This window comes from Hemiscyllium ocellatum, chromosome 13 (genome assembly GCF_020745735.1).
Source record: "Hemiscyllium ocellatum isolate sHemOce1 chromosome 13, sHemOce1.pat.X.cur, whole genome shotgun sequence".
Classification (NCBI taxonomy): domain Eukaryota; kingdom Metazoa; phylum Chordata; class Chondrichthyes; order Orectolobiformes; family Hemiscylliidae; genus Hemiscyllium; species Hemiscyllium ocellatum.
The window spans coordinates 31,189,891-31,210,698 of record NC_083413.1 but is presented as its reverse complement, the minus strand read 5'-3'; the positions used below and the strand labels follow the sequence as shown (position 1 = coordinate 31,210,698).

Below are 20,808 nucleotides of genomic sequence, written 5' to 3'. Positions count from 1 at the left end.
GCTTATCTGTCTTATTCACTACCTTCATTCTATTAGCATGCATCCCTGTAATCATAAATAAATTATTTATTGCATATTTTCTTGCTTTTGTTTCCCCAGCCTTTCATACTTAGTTATTTTTTTTGATATTTTTTCAGCTTTTTTTCTCTCTACTCTGAATCTGTGCTCAATGTCACATCCCTCTGCCAAATTGGTTTCCACATTCTCAACTGGGGGAGCAAACTGTTCTTTGTCAGTATTTGTCATATCACTGTGGTGATGTAACCCATCCCTTTGAGTATGTCATACCTTCATCAAGATTGACCCTTATGCCTAGGAATCTAAAGCCTTCCCTCCTGTATTATGTCACCAGCAGCACATCCATCTGCACTATCTACCTCACACTATACTCAGTCATGTGTGCCAGTAAATAGTCTAGAGATAACAAGCTTGAGTTTCTGTTTTAAATTTCTTTCTCAACTGCCTAAAATTTGGTCTGAAGGCTCTAACTCCTCTTTACCAACCATCCTTGGTTCTGAAGTAGACCACAAAATCTGGTTGTTTAATTTCCTCATTCAGAATGGTTTGCAGTCACCCAGTGACAACCTTGACTGTGGCACCAAGATACAGAAAATCATCCTGGAGACATATCTGGGACTGCAAAACTGCAGTCTCTTCCCTTAATTATTGAATCCCTTATCATTATTTTTCTGTTCTTTCTCCTCTGCCCTCTGCAGCAGAGCTACATGTGTTGAAGTGGCCTTTAGTCTGGCTTTACTTCACCGTGGAAACATTATCAGGCAGTATTTGAAACACAATACGCAGTCCTGCATCATATGCCTCATTCTCTTTGTTCATTTGGCAGTCACCAGCTTGGGAGAGGGCGGGGAGTTATGTTTGTGGCAGAGTGGTGGTGATGGGAGGTTAATGGACAGCACAGGGTGGGATGGCATTTCAGAGAATGGAGGATGTAAAATGACATGGGAGGACAAAACATTTAGCTGGAGTATGATTGGCATAGGTGGGGATTGGCAGGAGATGGTGAGCTGCAATAGCAAGGGAGCAATCAAAAAGGAAGGATGGAATAACATGGCATGGGGAAGGATGGCATGGGAATCATGGAATGGGATAGCATGGGGAGATTGTGATTGCATGGGAAGGAGGTGATGTGTGGAATGGATGTGATTGATTAAGTCTACAAAATAGGCTGCATATGGTTTGTAGGTGTCTGCTGGCATTGTTTATATTTTGGTGATATTATTTTCCCTTTGCAGTATGTTTAAACTACTTTTTAAAGCACAAATCATCTTTTTTTGATTGACAGTTCACAGACAACGGTTTGATCATTTTTCCAGCATCAGAGACTGAGATTTTCAATTATACAAATCCATTTAATGAATTTACTGCAACTACTGTACCACCAATGATTGCTGTGTTTTGGAGTGATGCAGACATCTCAGGCAGCATTGGAAATGTTTTCTATCAGGTACAGTATTTATTAAACAATGATCAAAATTTATATTGAGAATCAGTGGAATTAAATTTGATCAATGTAATTGCTCAAAAATCTTGAAAATTACGTGTGAGCGTATCAGTAAAGTGTTCTTTATCAGACTGAACAATATCTGAATGTACTAGTAGTTTTTCCAGTGAAACAACATTCATGCATCCAAATTAGGAAATCACAAAATAATTGGAAATATGATGTGCATTTGTCATGATTTTTCCAGCGTTTGTGCACAATGCAAAAAATGAAGTTGCAATTAATATAATAGAGTCATAAAGTCATAGAGATGAAAACAGACCCTTCGGTCTAACCCGTCCATCCGACCAGATATCCCGACCCAATCTAGTCCCATCTGCCAGCCCCCACCCCATATCCCCCCAAACCCTTCCTATTCATATACCCATCCAAATACCTCTTAAATGTTGCAATTGTACCAGCCTCCACCACTTCCTCTGGCAGCTCATCCCATACATGTACCATCCTCTGTGTGAAAACTTTGCCCCTTAGGCCCCTTTTATATCTTTCCCCTCTTACCTTAAAGCTATGCCCTCTAGTTCTGGACTTCCCGACCCCAGGGAAAAGACTTTGTCTATTTATCCTATCCATGCCCCTCATAATTTTGTAAATGTCTATAAGGTCACTCCTCAGCCTCCGACGCTGCAGGGAAAACAGCCCCAGCCTGTTCAGCCTCTCCCCAATGTCCTGTACAGCCACAACATATCCTCCCAACTCTGACCAATAAAAGAAAGCATACCAAACGCCTTCTTCACTATCCTATCTACCTGCGACCGCACTTTCAAGCAGCTATGAACCTGTATTCCAAGGCCTCTGCTCAGCAACACTCCCCAGGATCTTACCATTCAGTGCATAATTCCTGCTAAGATTTGCTTTCCTAAAATGCATTAAACTCCATCTGCCACTTCTCAGCCCATTGGCCCATCTGGTCAAGATCCTGTGAAATCTGAGGTAACCTTCTTCACTGTCCACTATCCCTCGAATTTTGGTGTCATCTGCAAACTTACTAACTGTACCTCTTATGGCCACATCAAAATCATTTATGTAAGTGACAAAATGTAGAGGACCCAGCACTGATCCTTGTGGCACTCCACCGGTCACAGACCTCCAATCTGCAAAACAACCCTCCACCACCATCCTCCATCTTCTATCTTTGAGCCAATTCTGTATCCAAATGGCTAGTTCTCCTTGTATTCTCTGAGATCTAACCTTGCTAATCAGTCTCCCATGGGGAACCTTGTCAAATGCCTTACTGAAGTCCATATACATCACATCTACCACTCTGCCCTCATTAATCCTCTTTGTTACTTCCTCAAAAAACTCACTCAAGTCTGTGAGACACTATTTCCCGTGCACAAAACCATGTTGACTATCCCTAATCAATCCTTGCCTTTCCAAATGTACATTCTGTCCCTCAGGATTCCCTCCACTAACTTGTCCACCACTGAGGTCAGGCTCACTAGTCTATAGTTCCCTGGCTTGTCTTTACCACCCTTCTTAAACAGCCTTTCCCAAACTCACAATACGCTGCATAGCCAATTAGGTTTATCAGAAGTATCATAGCTGCAACATCATGAATTACAGCAGCCATTACATAAACAATAAAGTCTTCTAAATAGCAACAACATAATTGTGTGACTTATCTGTTGTGGTCATTTATTTCACTCAATCATCGGCCATGGGCATCGTTGGCTGACCAGCATTTATTGCCTGTCCCAGCTGCCCTTCAGAAGATGGTGGTGAGCTGCCTTCTTGAACCACTGCAGTTCATGTGCTGTAGGTAAACCCATAATGCCCTGAGGGAGCGAATTCCAGGATTTTCATGCAGCAACAGTGAAGGAACAGTCATATATTTCCAAGTCAGGATAAGGAGTGCTTTGGAGGGGAACTTGCAGATGGTGATGTTTCTATGAATCAGCTGCCCTTGTTCTTCTCGTTGAAAGTGGTCATGGGTTTAGAAGGTGCTGTCTGGGGATCATTGGTGAATTTCTACAGTGCATCTTTTAGGTGGTACATGTAGTTGCTACTGAGCATCAGTGGTGGAGAGAGTGGATGTAGTGCCAATCAACCAGCCTGTTTTGTCTTGAACGATGTCAAAATGCTTGAGTGTTGATGGACCTGCACTCATCCAGGCAAGTGGGGAGTATTCCCATAACACTGCTGGGTTGTGTCTTGTGGACGGTACAAACTGGAGAGTCAGGAGGTGAATTACTTGGCACAGTATTCCTGATCTCTGACCTACTCTTGTAGCCGTTGTATTTATACAGTGTGTCCAGTTGAGTGTCTGGTCAATCGTAACCCCAAGATGTTGATTCAGTGATTGAATTCATTAAATATCAAAAAGCAGTGATTAGATTGTTTCCCTCTACTCCCTTCCTACTCATGTATTCATCCAGGTGCTTCTTGAATGTTACTACAGTGTCTGCTTCCATCACCTCCTCTGGCAATGCATTCCAGGCACATACCACCCTTCGTGTGAAACACTTGCCCCACACATCTCTTTTCAACATCCCCCCCAACACCTTGAACCTGTCTGCCCTAGTAATTGGTCCCTCCACCCTGGGAATAAACTTCATACATTCCACTCTATCCATGCCATTCACAATCTTACAATCTTCTATTAGGTCACCCATCAACCTCCTGCATTTCAATGAAAACAAACCCAGTCTATCCAACCATTTTTCAAAGCTAAAATCCCCTATACCAGGTAAACCTTTTCAGTACCAAAGCATCTCCAAAGCATCCATATCCTTCTTGTAATGTGATGACCAGAACTGTACACAGTATTCCGAGTGTGGCCTATCTAAAGTTCTAAGACGTTGCAGCATAACTTGTTTATCCTTATATTCAATGCACCTTCCAATGAGGGCAAGCATACCATAAGCCTTTTTTACTACCTTATCTATCTGCAGTGCTACCTTCAGTGATCTGTTGCCCTGCACACTCAGATCCCTGTGCTTATCAATACTCCTTAGGGTTCTGCTATTCACTGTATAATTTCTACCTGTTCCTGACCTTCCAAAACACATCACCTCACATTTATCCAGATTAAACTATATCTGCCATTTTTTTCTGCCCATGTCGCCAACTGATCTATATTCAGCTGTGTCCTGGACCAGCATAGTTTCCTCCAATCATTGCTGCAAAAGCTTCAGACATCCTTTGCACTCTTCCATCATTGAGGATGGGGATCTTTGTGGAGCCTCCTCCTCCCGCGAGTTGTTTAATTGTCCTTCACCATTCACAACTGGATGTGGCAGGACTGCAAAGCTTAGCTGTGATCCTTTTGTTCTGAGACTGCTTAGCTGTTTCTATCACTTTCTGCTTGTGCTGTTTGGCATGTAGGTAGTCCTGTTTGGTAGCTACACCAGGTTGATACCTAATTTTTAGCTGTGCCTGGTGCTGTTACTCGCATGCCCTCCTGCACTCTCCATTGAACCAAGGTTGATCTCCTTGCTTGGTGGTAATGGTTTAGTAGAGGAAATGCCAGACAATGAGGTTACTGATTATGCTGGAGTACAGATTGGCTGCTGTTGATGGCCCACTGCACCTCATGAATGCCTTGAGTTGCTGTATTTGTTTGAAGCCGTCCCATTTAGCATGGTGATAGAGCAACATAGCATGATAGAGGGTATCCTCAGCGTGAAGGCGGGACTTCATCTCCACAAGGACTGTGAGGTGGCCACTATTACAGATATTGTCATGGACACATACATGTACAGTCTGCAGATTGTGAGGGAGGGGTCAAGTCTGTTTTTCCGTCACTACCTGCTGCAGGCCCAGTCTCATAGTTATGTCCTTAAGGACCCAATCAGCTTGATCAGTAGTGCTGCTACTGAGCCACTCTTGGTGGTGAACATTGAAATTCCAGGGTACATTTTGCACCTCTCCATATCATTGATATCAATATAAAATCAAACAATTCCTAATTTTTCTTAAAGCCAGCCTGTGAGTTCTGAAGCTCTTCTTATTCAGTCAGGTCATTGAAAATTATATTTCCACCAACAATCCCAAAAACATGTTAGCCCATAAACTGCAGCTGTTACAAGTTTGAGGCATTTAGGAAACGAGGAATTATTGAAGAATGTAAAATTGTTTATTCTGGAACAGAGGAGGCTCAGTGGAAAAAGTGTTCAATTTTTCAGAATCTTTAAGGAATGAGTAAAATGAACCCTGACGATATGTCTAAGTTTACCCAAAACCCAAAAGGGACAAACTCAAGCTTAAAACATAGTTTAAATTTAATAACTTTAAGCAGATAGGGGTAAAAGTGACAGCTTAAAAAATAATTGGTCAATTGGAAAAGTTTAAGGTTTAAAGGGGTGCACATTTGAGCGATCACCATTTGCACTGTCACTCCAGTGATTTACTGCAAGATATCAGAAATAGTTGCTCATTATTGAGACTAGCCAATGATCATCACAAGTCCTGTAATTCCTTATGTTAGTGTGTCAATAACTTAACATGAGGCAATATTCATTCTGTAATCACAGCACTTTTATTTCATAGGAGTACAAAACGTATGGTTCCGAATTTTTTAACTTGACACAGAATGTAGAAAGAATAATATCTGACCAACTCAAAATTAAATATAAAGCCAAATGGACCTTAAAAATAACCTGGGATAAAGTACCTGCAGCTAGTCTGGTTGAAATAAGAAGTAAGGTATGTGTGTACAAGCTTAGTATGTTTTATTCAAATAAAATGTAAAGACATTTCTAAGATTTGTAGTATTATGTATTTTCTTTTCCTCAATATTGTGTTTTATTTTTCTCTTGCGATTTTGTGACTTGTTGTTGCCATATTCATGTCCTTACTCTGTAATACCTAATTCTAGAATTTTTCATAATTTTTTAAGTATACAAATATACAGTTTGTGGCCCAGAAACAAACTCTTTAAGTGGTGTTTGTGCTCCATCCCAATTTATTTATTCTCATTCTAATTTATTTACCCCTGTCCTTCTATTCCTTCCTTGTCATGTATTTATCAAGCCTAACCTTAGATGCATCTGTGTTGTTCATCTCATCTACTCTGAGTATTACTTGATATGCTTGACTTCAACTGGTAACTGATTAAATGGCTTCATATTTGTCATGTTAGGCACATACACACGTCTAACTCTAAAATGCAAAGCAGAAAAATCAGGATTGATTACATTCAAGGACATTTAGTTATTTACCTCTGAATTAACCCCCAAAATGTGTTATTAAGAGCTTTGTATCTGCATTAAAATATGATCACTTTTCATTCTAATCTCAGCACAACAAATGTATTACCATGCAAGCTACTCTCTGTTCCAAATTAATACTCTGATATTAAAAATATCTAAAAATTATATTCAATATCTTAATTATAGACGAACACCTACCAAGCAGTTATCACTACAGATGGCAGCACGTCATATGTTGTCATGTTGTATGAGTCTGGTGGAATGAATTGGGATGTATCAACACTTGCTTCTAAAGATCTTCTTATTGGCTTCAGCAGGTAGGTTTAGCCCTGAGTACAATAGAGAAACCGCACTCTTTTAGATATTATTCAGAGATAGACCAGAATATCCTTATATAATGTATACTTTTCATTACTCAGTCAATTTATCACCGTCACATTGCCACCCTGCTTTTGAGAGTGTTATTTTTAGATAATAAACTTGAATCAAATTGCATCATAACATACCTATTTATATTTGGACTAATCAACTTGACAAAGGTATCCTGGAAGATGAATTTAGAGGATGTATTCAGGACAGTTTTTGAAACTATATATTCTGGACCCAACCTCAATATGTTATTTAAGACTTAATCCTATAATGACTAAGACGATTTGGCCTTGTAATGAGGATAGGATAAATTAATTATCTCACCATAAAGGATTCTCTCTCTATGAGTCATCATAACATTGTCCATTTAGTTGGATGGCAAAACATCTCTTGGATAATGAGATACATCAAATCTGTTAGCATAGTGGGAGATGTTTTGTAGGCATCTTGCTTTTTATCCCTTACTTTCAGCACTTGCCACGGCCTAAAAGTACAAATATTATGAAAAGGAATGTGAATGTCTTAGCCTTTCCTTGCCAGGACATAGCCTCTCTGTTATCAAGCCCTATTGAGCCCCTTCCTATGACAATGCATGTAGATTGGATACCTCGCAATCCCAGGCTAAACTACAGCAATTCAAGGGAGGTCAGGACCACAGATGAATCACGTGGCCAAAGTGATCTACTTCTGCTCAAAATATGTTCATATATACCTACCCGTTGATCTCAAAATCAGCATCAAGGTGACCAAGTCACAGCTATTGTTTCAAAGTTCAAAAGACAGGCGTGGACCAACACAAACCAACAAAAAGCATAAAACTCCACGTGATTAAAATTTATGTTCTTAGCACCTTCCTTTTATACTTGCAAAATATGGACAATTATGCAGTTCAGGAAAAGTGGCTGAATGGCTTCCTCCACCATCAGGATGGATATTGGTGAACCTTGCCAGGAGAGATTGTCAAATACAGATACACAGGGGGTAGGGTTGAAGAGGAGGGGCCCCTAACATATTTGCCCTTTTGGCTTAGTGACAACATTTTTTGGCTGTGTCATGTGACCCAAATGGATGATGGCAACATTTCAAAAGGCCTGCTTCTTGGAGAGCTTGCTACTGCCACAAAATGAACAGGTCAGCCTCATCTGCAATAGAAGGGCATCTATAAGCAAGACTTCAAATTGACTAGAATCAGAAATGATGCATGAGAAGTCCTTGCTGTTGTTCAGAGTTCTGAGAATCAAACACTTTGAAATTGTGTGGGCAAAAAAATAAATCCACAATACCAGTAGCTGGTTGGTTAAAAAGAAAGTCCGATGAAGAAAAACTATCACTTGACCTTAGGACAATGCTGGATTACCCCTCATTATTGACTGGCAGGGCAGGCTCTACTGGATCAATTGGGCCGACATCTATTTCATTTATAGAGTCATAAAGATGTACAGCATGGAAACAGACCCTTCGGTCCAACCTGTCCATGCCGACCAGATATCCCAACCCAATCTAGTCCAACCTGCCAGCACCCGGCCCATATCCCTCCAAACCCTTCCTATTCATATACCCATCCAAATGCCTCTTAAATGTTGCAATTGTACCAGCCTCCACTACTTCCTCTGGCAGCTCATTCCATACACGTACCACCCTCTGTGTGAAAAAGTTGCCCCGTAGGTCTCTTTTATATCTTTCCCCTCTCACCCTAAACCTATGCCCTCTACTTCTGAACTCTCTGACCCCAGGGAAAAGACTTTGCCTATTTACCCTATCCATGCCCCTCATAATTTTGTAACATGATGCTGGCTGCTTCTAGGCTCAACAAGTAGCCTAACATCATGCAAGTTTTGCATGTGCTCCAGCTAGTACTATTCAGAAGCTGGTTTCAGGATTTTGATCCAGCAACAATGAAGGAATGGTACTTTAGTTCCATGTCAGGATGGTGTGTGACTTGGATGGGAACTTACAGCATGGTGGTATTCCCATGTAACTGCTACCTTTATCCTGTTATATGGTAGAGGTACCAATTGGTATTGTCATTGGAACCTTGGTGAGTTACTGCAAGGCAATGTGTCTTATAGATAGGACAGTGTGCTAGAGGAAGTGAAGGATTCTTGAAGGTTATTGGTGATGCACCTACCAAAGCAAGTGGAGAGTACTCCATCACACTTATAATTTGTACCTTATAAGTACTGGACAGGCAGGAGGGAGATAGGAGATGACCAACCACTTTAATGCTACAATTTGAGCAGAGGAAAAGGGTAGATTATGTGACAAAATGTTAAAGATTAAGATTTGGGCCAGGGAATTCAGATAAGGATTTCATTGTGGAGGAATACTGCAGAACCCTGATGCCCATGTACTGTACATTGAAATGTTGGGAATCTTTTGGTAGAGCAGCAGAAAAGAAGTATGAAGAAATCTAGCTTTATCCTGGAAGAGAACATCACACAACCTTGGAACTCATCCTTTTCCACCATGGTAGTGACGATAGAATTCACAAATACAGTTGTGTACAGTATTGCTGTATGTTTTTACAGCTTCTACTGCAGCACAGGTGAAAGCCTCAAATTCATATTGCTGCACTGGGAGATCAGTAAGAGGTCATAAGATCCATGTTTGATGGCAGGGAGTTTCAGGCTGCTGCCATCATGACTGAGGATCTCAGCTCTCAAAGGGAAGGTGATGGCTGAGTGGTATTATCAATGTATTATCAGTGGTAATATCCTAGGGACCCAGGTTTGAATGCTACAAAGGTAGATGGTGGAACTTGAATTCAGTTATTCATAAATGATGACCATGAATCCATTGTTGATTGTCAGAAAAAACCCATCAAATGCATTTTAGGGAAGGAAACTGCCATCATTACCTGCTCTGGCCTACATGTGACTCCAGACCCACAGTACTAAAATGACTCTTAAATGCCCCCTGGGCAATTAGAAAGGAGAAATCAGTGCTGGCCTAGCCAGCGACACCCTCAGCCTATGAGTTAATTTGTAAAAAGAGGTTTGCAGGCTCACATGGCAGCCAGGAATCTGGTTTCTGATAAATTTCGAGAGTTGAGGAGATGCTGCACAATGGGAGGATCAGTCAAACCATGGTGTAAAAATCTGGTGCCCTTTCTCAGTTTGGCTGCAGTAATGCCCTTGCTGTTGCCTGTTACTTTTGTTGAGGCAACACCATCTGAAGTTAGACCTTCAACTCTTTCATCCTGCACTGCCATCTACAATCTCCTCCAATTAAATTCGTCATCAGTTGACTGACCATGTGGCAGCCATTGGGCTAGGAAAGTGTGGAAACACTAGGAGAGAAAAAGATGTCGCCATACAGACACCAAGGGAATGTAGAAGAGTGTTTTTTTTGGATAAGTAGATGTGTTGTTGGATGAAGTTATTCTGCAAAGGTTGTTGTGGCTTTTATGTTATAAGCAGCCAAAGAAATACTGTTATGGAGCACCCCCAGTGGATAGTGAGATGGGATAAAGTGTTGCTATGGTGGCGAAAGACAAGCCAAACTGCTTTGATAAATTTTATTTACCATATGTTAGTCAAAAGCACCTCACTTGTGGTTTAGATGGCTGACCCATTAAACAATGCTACTGGGGATTCTCTGTAGCTCAGAATTAGCTATACAGATTGTTGATCTTTGTAGTGATCGTTCAGCAAAATGTTTGGACAACTGTTTGTAGTCACTACCAAAATCTCCTCACACTTTGATCACACACATGGCTTACCTGTACTGATACCATGCCCAGCATAGGATGACTCATGGGATATACTGTAAATGATTCATAGTGCACACCATGCCACTTATTCCTTTAGGGGTTCCATAATCCTGACATTATCAGTGCTGCAAAATCCAGTTTTGCAACCTTGGAGTGGTATCACTCAACTAGTAATTATCAATGGCAAAAGCCTTGTAAACCTTGAAGAGTTTGGAGAGGGCAGAATTATTTGGATAGATACTTCATGGAAAATCTGGTGTTAACTTGAAGGATTCACACTTGATCACATGTAATCTGACTGTTTCCAAACTTTAAGAAAATTAAAGAGATTCAGATAGTTATACAAAATTATACAAGGATGTCGTTAACTGCAGTCAGCACTTTAACCATCTTACCAATGCAAAATGATTTCTGCTCTACTGTTGCTTCAATCTATATAAGTTCCTCACCTTTCTAGAGAAGTAAGTCACGTGCTTGATTAATACATGCTCAGTTGTCAGTTCATGAATGATATTGCATAAGCCTCTTTCATCTAAACTCTCAGCAAGCATGGCAAATACTTCAGATCAAACTGTAAGGTGTGACAAGTTGGAAACCCAAGAGAAACACATGTTGCCTAGAAGCCATGTACAAAATGGCCACTATAATTTTCATGCAAGTTACATACTAAAAGCAAACAGCAAATATGTGACTAAATTACATTAGTGTTTTCCTTTTTTGTCATAGTGGCGATGGATTCTTTATGAACGACGAGCAAATAAAACTTCCTACAGTTGCTGAAAGATTTCGACCTGATAAATATACTGGGACAAATACAGGTTTATTTCCCTTTATTCTATTTGAAGAGGAAATCATTGTTGGAATTTTTTTCTTATTATCTAAATTTTAGAAATCCATGTTTAATGTGAATTGAGTACTTACTTGGTAAGTACTCATTCTAAATCATTGCAGGTCTTTAATTTGATCATCAACATTCAAAGTATAATTGACTCGTAAATAATTCTAATTTCAAATTCAGATCTTATACTTTTAAAAAGTATTTTTAATATTACTATAATGCATTCAGAATATCTACATATGCAATGGATATAGGAATTTACAGTGTAATCACTTCCATCACAGCTCTAATCCTTCACATCAGTAGACTTGTTAGCACTGGTCAGGTGTCTGGTCCAAATATAAACTATTTTTATGAAAATATAAATTTATCATTGAAGCCTGGCCCTGGCAACTTATGGGTTCAGTTAAGTTTGCCAATTTTGAATTGCAACCCTAATGCAGGACAATGCCAAAAGATCCATTAACATCAAAATCTGTAATTAAATACCAGTACGACAATTTAATTTCATGCTTGGATTATATAAAGTGAATATATAATTGTTATTATTTTGAGATTAATGCTGAAATCTGAATTGCAAACTATTTTGTATTTCCTTAGATTTGAAAGGCCTACGACTGTACAAACTGACTGAGGGCACACCACAGATTAATTACAAAGCAGACTGCTTGAGTTGGTTTAGTTTAGAGCCAAATCCATCTCAGTGGAACGCAGGTTTACTTTCCTGTCCATGCAGTTTTCCTCAAGGACGATCAGACAATCGATTCCGAAGGTCCAGTCGAGGTATGGATTTATTACATAAGAATAAAAATGCTGGAATTTCTCAGCAGGGTAGCCAGCATCTGTAGAGAGAAACAAGTAATTTTCAGTTCAGAGATCTTTCAGTAGAATCAGGATATCTTAAATTGCTTGGAATTTTTTTAGTACAAACCATGGTCATGTTTTATTTTTCAGAAAGAAAATGAACAACTAAAGCCAAGTAGTGCTAATTCTCTGGATGTTATCTGTCTGCAATGGCTATGATTTCTTTGATTTGAAAGTACATTCTCAAAACAGTGCACTAAGAAAACTTATGCAAAAGCTGTTATGAACCAAAGGCAATAACAGAACAGATTCTCTATTTGGAAGCATGTTATTTACAAATGTGTCATCAATTCACTTATTGTACATAGCACCTGCATGCATGAAGATGTAACTGATACCTTCTCATCATATCATAATTTGGAACAATTGAAAGCATGCTATTGATAAGAAATTTGTGTCTGACACCAGATATCATTTGGTGGTGCTAATTTGTCTAAGCAATTGCAATAAATTCTGCCATAAAGTGGTCTTTTGTTGAATTTACCAGATGCTACAGCCAAAGTTCTTCGTAGTACCAGCCCAAATGCAAATAGTGCTGGCCAAAGGTGTAATTACAATGGGAGGAATGCATTTCTTGAAGGTTGGCAGGAACGTTACTGGACATCTGGACCATCAGATCCCTCAAGTCTGAACAAGCGTATGTTTTTATTTGAAATTGTTACAAAATATTTTTCCACTTTGTCTGATAACTTCATAGGTGTATACAACTGTACAATTCATGCAATTATCAATCTTTCCTCACAGAATTTGACCTAGATCCATTCAAATGGTGCTGTGTAAATGTTGACAACCCATTATTCTGTAACTATTTCAGAATCAAAAGACCAAGCATTAGCTGTTTAAACTACAGGCCACCAACCCGAGGTAATTTACATTTTAAGTAACAAGGTTACTGCTTCAATAAAGATATTCATTAAAATATTGAGGAGCAAAGCTGATAATCTCTTTATTAAAGTTTGCATTAACAATCAAGTGGTTTATAACAATCTATGCCAAAATACATTGTAAGCTATTTTATTTTATGATAAAATATTATTAAAACTTTTTAATATTTCTGTACAGTCCCATTTACTCCTATAAATAGCGATTGACATATTTGTATTATCAATTACATACACAACATAAGCTCCTTTTCTGATTTAGACTCTGATCCACACTGAGCCCATCATTAAACTGCATATGTATCCTTACTAGCAGAGGTTATCAGACACAACAATACATCATTTTGAGTATGGTTGTTTCCTTTCCTCCTAGCCACTATCTTATCCCATAACAGATGTACTTTTGCTGTAAGTGCAGAATTATTTTCAATAATTCTCAACCAGGTTGCAATCTCACCCTTCCAACTCTGAACAGAGCTGCAAATTTGAGACTGAGTTAGGCAATTGAGCTGCTTCCCCTCCAACCTCAATTTCGATTCCTCAGAACACTATCCTGCCTCAAATCCTAAGTATAAAAAAGAAAGAGGGTACTCAGTGTTGTGCTTATTTAACAAAGTTATGGAAAAAGTCCTGAGTGAAACAAAAGTAATCAGACTATATCCCATACAATCCCAGCTACTGACAAGAAAGCTGAGCCCTGTGGGAGGTAAGAGAAGTTCTTCCTAACCTGCTTCCCCCTTCCAGTTATTCTCCAACACTTCCCATCTCCTTTCCACCTCTTCTTTCCCATCTTTCTTCCTTATCTGCACCTTTAAATGCTTTGCTCTCCAAAGTCTCTCCTCTGCTCCTCTATCACACACTGTTGTTTTCATTTTCCCTACTTTCTCTCATGTATTTACTTGAGATTGAATCTCATTCCAAATTTTTATCAATTTAGATGACATAACTATTTAAAGGTATTTGTGAGCTGAAACAAGAGGCTGCTTGAATTTTCATGTTGGATGACCTTGATATTTTTAAATACATTACAGTTTAAATCTTGACATCTTTCTTGTGTCATTCTGACAGCCATAATGCTTGGTGATCCCCATTTCATAACCCTTGATGGACTTCCCTACACTTTTAATGGTCTTGGAGATTTTATGCTGCTTAATATTGAATACAATGGTGCCACCATTTTTGAGCTCCATGGTCGCACAGTCCAAACGGGAACAGCTCAAGCCACAAACTTCATGGCTTTTGCAGCTCAGCACACACAAAACAAAACTATCACAGTAAGTAAAGATTTTGTCTCAAAACAGATAAGCATAAAAATAAATGCCTCTTTGCCTTGTCTAGCAATACGTGCATCACCAGGATGTTGCCTGTATTAGAAAGTATGAGGTACAAACTGTGGCTAGAAAAACTCAGGCTGTTTCTCTGGAGCAGCAGAGCTTAGGGGAAAGTTAACAGAAGTCTATAAAATTATGCAATGCATAAGTAGGGCTGACTGTCAGAATATTTTCCCGGAGTTGAAGTGTCTAATACTAGGAGGCATGCATTTAAGGTCAGTTGGGGAAAGTTCAAAGGAGATGTGAAGAGCAAGTTCTTTATGCAGAAAGTGGTAGGAGTGTAGAACGCACTGCCGGGGATGGTGGTGGACGCAGATACAATAGGGGAATTCAAGGGACGTTGTAGTAAGCACCATGAATAAGCAAGGAATGGAGAGATATGGACAAGGGCAAGCAGAAGGAATTTGTTTAATTTGGCGTCATATTCAGTACAACATCATGGCCCAAAGGGCCACTAATTGTAGTTCATCTTGTGCTCTATGTTCTAAAAGTTGAATCATTGGCATTAAAGTTTCTGTGACAATTGTTTTCAAGAGTGTTGTTACATGATTTCTCTGCAGGTTCAGATGATTTTGAAAGGAAATGATTCAATTGAAGTGCTAGTAAATAATGACAGAGTGCAGTTCGTGCCTAATACTGCAGGTGAGGATAACCAAATCAAAGTGTACCGATTTCTTATAAAATTATTATAATGTTGACATTTACTCCTATAAGCTTCTACACAAACAAAATATTAAAATATAATTAAACTCACACAATGTACACTTGACAAACCATCCTGTTTCTCCCCACTCCTCTCTCCACATCCACCACCGCCAGTTGTATATTTTGCAGTACACGCCCAGGATAATCAGGATATTATTTCCTCATCCCTTAGACATAGCTCAGGAAACCTACAAAGTAGGACCACTTTCTCACTACCACATTCTGTGAGGGTCTAATGTCAATAGAAGAGACAAGAAATGTAAGAACTGCTACACACCTGTAATTGTAGTTCATGATGCAAGAAAATGTCCAATAATGTGCAGGTTAGGCGAATTGGCCATGCTAAATTTCCCGTAGTGTAAGGTGAAGGGGTAAATGTAGGGGAATGGTCTGGGTGGGTTGTTCTTTGGAGGGTTGGTTGAACTTGTTGGGCCAAAGGGCCTGTTTCCACACTGGAAGTAATCTAAATCTAAAACCTTAATTACCTGTAAGTGTCTTGTGGGGGTAGTGGCAGTTTCATCGTTAGAAGGGGTTATGGGGGCTGGTCTTAATTCCACTGCCATTTTAATATGCCAATGGAGATAGAAACAGGTTCAGCCACCTGTCTTCTTAATCAACTGATTTTCCTTTTCCTCCGCATTTCCAGCAGAATCCTAGTATAACTAAAAGCTGGTATTGACAATATTGATAATCTAGCAATTAAGGATTTATATGGCATTCCTTTGTCTACTGTTGCAGAGAAGTTAATAATCTATTTAAAATGGTAGAGAATGAAATATCATGGTAAAGCATTTGGTTTTCATCTACAAATATCACCAGCTTTCACTCTGGACTTAAATATTTCGGGGGCATCTTTGGGTTCGGTTTCCCTGTAGGACCCAGCCCCTAACTTTGGGACATATTGGGAGTCCTAAGACCCCTTCCACTTGCCAGCAGTTTTTGGAATGCAGCATCCTATCCACCTTATAGTTGCTGTCCTGGTCTTTCAAATCTCTTAGTCCAGTCAGAGGGCAGCAGCTCTAAATTCTCCCAGTGCCACTGGGGCAAGTGGACACTGCTAAAGCATGGCAGGACCACAAAGATTCTTCAACATGGAAGTACGCTTGTCATTTTACACAGATGTGCAAAAAAAGACACATTCTAGGTGGAGAGGAAAGACCTCAGTTAGAACCAGCACACACAAGATTGTAACCTTTCATGCTAACTGCCCCATCACTGGAGTAAAATATCTTTCAAAGGATCTCCCATCACCAGCAGCATCCCGTTGATGTTTGAACCCCACCAATAAGGCCACCTCCACTGAATTGCAAATTCAGTATGTGGTATAATGAGGGCATTCATCAGCACAATTGGCTTCACACCTCCACGGTTACCCAGGTACACATAATGGGAATGTATCAAGCACCATCCTGACTTTGTACTTACTGTTTTCCTAACTTCCCAGCCTCCAAGCTCACCATTCCAAGCCAGGGAACATTCAGCTAAGAAATGCACAAATATGCAATGTTAGTAACAGCATCCTCCTGCATTTTTATACTATTATACTCAGCATCCATCTGCATATTTATACACCCACAGATAGCCAAGAAATATTTCGTAATGGCACCTTTTACCTGGAGAAAAATGGAAATGCATCAGTAACTGCTTCATTTGGTAGTGGTATCTCAGTAACAGTGACAGCACAATTTGAGATGTTACTTGCAATCACGGATTTGCCAGAAAAGTTTATGAACAAGACAAGAGGCCTTCTTGGTAAGCCAGCTTTGTCTAATGACAAATGTGATTTCCTGTCACTACTGCTTAATCTTGGAGCATATACATTTTATGGATAGAAATGCAACAAGTATAATTTAGCCATGATTTATCATTCTGTCATTCATTTCCCCCACTTTTTTTTGTTTAATTCAAATAAAGTTAGCAGAAGAGTTGAGTAACATGATATTATGTTTCCTCTATTACAAAGATCCTGAAAACTATCCAAGACTGTAAACAAAATATGAACAGAAAAACAGTTTTGTAGACAATCCCTCAAACTTCTTATGCCGCTTCACCTTTATAATTTTAGATCTCACTCTATTTCTACATCTCTTTATCTACCAGTTATTACCCAGAGGTTTTTATTATGATGCATAGAACTGCAAATAGAGTTAGCAGTTTTATTTAATAAATCGCTGTATGAAAACTTTGTAACATAAAAAGAATCATTTCAAGTTGTAATTGTGAAACCTGTGCAGTGTCTCAAAGTAATTTCTGAAATTTTTCCAAGTTTTTCATGATACAATTAAATAAAGTCCTCATGCTTTTTACTTGTTTGCTTCTAGGTGTGTGGAATGGCAATCCAAATGATGATTTTACAATGCCAGATGGATCCTTTATTCCAAAAAGTAGCAACGAAGCTAAAATCTTCAGCTTTGGAATGTCTTGTGAGTTAAATAAAGTTTCTGGATTAACAGCACAGTTGATAAAATTGTTCTGTAAGACAAAAACAGATTACATGCACAAACACTGGGGAAAATGTTTTCTGTTGAAACCATGGAGTATATGTATTTTTAACACCAGACTTTTGGGATTTTGGTCTATTCAGAACTTTAATTGACATGTGTATGCTGTTCACTGTGGACTACAGATGTTGAGTACCACTGAAACAAATGACACATTTTATCGAACTTTTCCACCTCACCTTCTTCAGGACCATTCTTCCCATGACAAGCCTACCCCTCAAGCATGTGAAGGTTTACACTGACAACAAATTGAAGATAATAGTCAAGTTCACATTATGGGATGTTTATGTGCACTGGAAGCTATATATTTTAATATAGTAGGCCTGATCTTTGTAGACAGAATGAACAAGTATACATCTTGTGCTACTTCTAACTCCATGAAATAGATGACAGAAATTATATAATTCATTTCTCAGGGCATGTTCTAAATAATTGGGATCAACTGTTGGTTTTAATTTTAAACAAAGCTTGGCAGTTAGCTGTTAACCATCATAACTACGAAATCTCCATAGTAATGCCTTTTTATTTGCCAACCAAATAGCACTTTCCTCTCCATATGATATATATGTAGTTTTCCCTGTAAAGTGCTTTTTTTGAAGGTTGGCCTAATGAAAACAAGATAAATAACTTGGAAAAAATGTGCCATTTTGCAGTTGCATTCACGCTCTGTACTATAAAACAGCTAAGATATTGTGAAATGTAGTTCATAATAAAATTATTTTTAATTCATGTCATAAACCATGGTCGTGAGAATACTTATGATGGAAGGGATTTTGATGAAACAAAGAGAAGATTCTGATGAAAACAGAGCAGTGATAGTTAAGCTCAAATAGTTCATAAATCGCCAAATTCTGAGACTAAATTTGCTGTCTAAAAGCTTCCTCTCCACAGTCCATCTTTATATCATTAACTGAAGCAACAATATTACAATACCTCATTTATTACTAGATCATGACATAATTTAAGGTGGGACCTCCAGAGAAAAAAAAAACTCATGCAGCTCTTCCACAAAAGTTGTTGCTCTTTGTATATTCCATTCAAGATGATAAAAATGTCATATTTGTCTGTTATTTATTTTGGATGGCATTACCATTCATAAATAGACATCGTATAGTTCCCTAATCACAGGATATAGTGATTATTTTGTAACAATGAGCTTGGTTCCTCTAGTGTACCTAGTTTATTAAACAGGTAAGTAGCTGTCTTGTACTGACCAAAAATGCACATTCAGTCACCCATGGGTGCCAAATAGCTAATCCTAGTTGGGAGAGTGGTAGGTCACTCTGATTAAACTTGATAACACTACAACCTAGCTGGGTGGATTGGACGAAATTGGTCAGGGTTTACTGTGTCAGTTATGTATCCAACAACTCAAGATGATCCCCTGTAAATGATATTCTTATCTGAGTGGTAGTTCATTACCATATTCAGATAGTGACACCTTGTAATTGTAAAGAAAAAATGTAATATTTTGGAGCTTATAGAGTTGTTTGGGAGTTTGTCAAATATATTTCCCTTGTAGAATGTAGTGACCCTTACCATGCACTTTCCACATTCTGGAATATGAAAAGTTCATGCTATCCAATGTTGAAATATTTAGTGATATCCATAAGATGGTTGAACCTTTTATCAGAATTCACAAAAGTATCATGATTAATTGAATAAAAGCAATGCTGGAGATCTGTGATAACAATAGACTTTGCCAAAGAAACTCAGCAGGTCTGGCAGCATTTGTGGACAGTTAGTAGGAGTTCATGTTTCAAATCCATTATGACTCTTGAAGTTCTGAAGAAGAGTGACTGTAAATGTGAAGACTTTTACATAAAAAGGGAAGGAGACAAGGCTAACTTGTTTAACATCTGTATTGGGAAAATGTTACTATCAGTCATAAAGAATGGAATAGCAAAATATTTAGGAATACTTAATATAATCCAGCAATGTCAGCAAGGCTTCATGAAGGGGAAATCAAACCTGACAAATTTATTAGATTCTTTGAAGAAGTAACAGGCAGGGCAGATGAAGGGAAAGTAGTGCCTGTATTTGGATTTTCTGAAGGTGTTTGATGAGGCACCACACATTAGGCTACTTACTAAGTTAAGAGACCATAATTTGAGAGATGATATATCAGTTTGGACAGATGATTAGCTAACTAATAGGAGACTGAGTTGGAATTAGGGAAGGACATTTTCAGGAGGACACCCTGTAACTAGTGGTTTGCTTCAGGAATTAGCTCTCAGGCCACAATTATTTACTATGTATTATATGTAGATATATAATAATCATAAATATATATCAATGACTTGGATGAGGCATGTGAAGATACTACAGCTGAGTTTATGGATGATAAATAGGTGCAAAGGCAATTGGTCAAGATGACACACAGATTCTGCCGAGGACATAAATAGGTTGAGTGAATGTTCAAAAACTTAGCGTAATATAGGAAATGTGAAATTTTACACTTTTGCAGGAAACATAGAGCAATTGAATATTATCATATTGGAGATATACTGCAGAAAGCTATGAAGCAGAGATTTTGGAGTTCTCATTCATAAATCACAAAAGAATAGCATCCAAATTCAGGGAGTAATGGGGAGGGAAAATGAAATGTTGGCCTTTATTTCAAAGGGAAAGAAGTAAAAAAGTGGGGCGGTTTCATGAAAATCTTCAAGACTATAGCTGGAATATTCTGTACAGTATTAGGCCCATCTCAGGATATATTCACTGGCATTAGAGGCAGTCCAGAGAAGGTTCATTGGGCTGATTCCAGGTATGCAGGCTGACTTGTGAGGAGAGGGTGAGTAGGTTGGGGAGGGGAGTCAGGAAAACAGAGTTGAGGATTATCAGATCAGAAATTATCTCATTCAATGGCAGAGTAGACTTGGTTGGTGGAGTGGCCACTTTCAGTTCCTACATCTTTTGGTTTTATTGTTTAGTA

At 38.8% G+C, this 20,808-nt stretch overlaps 1 protein-coding gene across 1 annotated transcript in view; it reads left to right on the top strand.

Annotated features, from left to right (window-relative positions):
• Positions 1-20,808, top strand: part of LOC132821839 (mucin-4-like) — a 67,282-nt gene that overhangs the window by 16,998 nt on the left and 29,476 nt on the right. Inside the window, exons 10-20 of the mRNA XM_060834697.1 lie at positions 1,304-1,465; positions 6,011-6,166; positions 6,859-6,989; positions 11,480-11,571; positions 12,192-12,374; positions 12,943-13,092; positions 13,200-13,319; positions 14,405-14,610; positions 15,228-15,309; positions 16,951-17,124; positions 17,694-17,795. Coding sequence (XP_060690680.1) covers positions 1,304-1,465; positions 6,011-6,166; positions 6,859-6,989; positions 11,480-11,571; positions 12,192-12,374; positions 12,943-13,092; positions 13,200-13,319; positions 14,405-14,610; positions 15,228-15,309; positions 16,951-17,124; positions 17,694-17,795 — 1,558 coding nt within the window. The remainder of the gene's footprint in view (positions 1-1,303; positions 1,466-6,010; positions 6,167-6,858; positions 6,990-11,479; positions 11,572-12,191; positions 12,375-12,942; positions 13,093-13,199; positions 13,320-14,404; positions 14,611-15,227; positions 15,310-16,950; positions 17,125-17,693; positions 17,796-20,808) is intronic.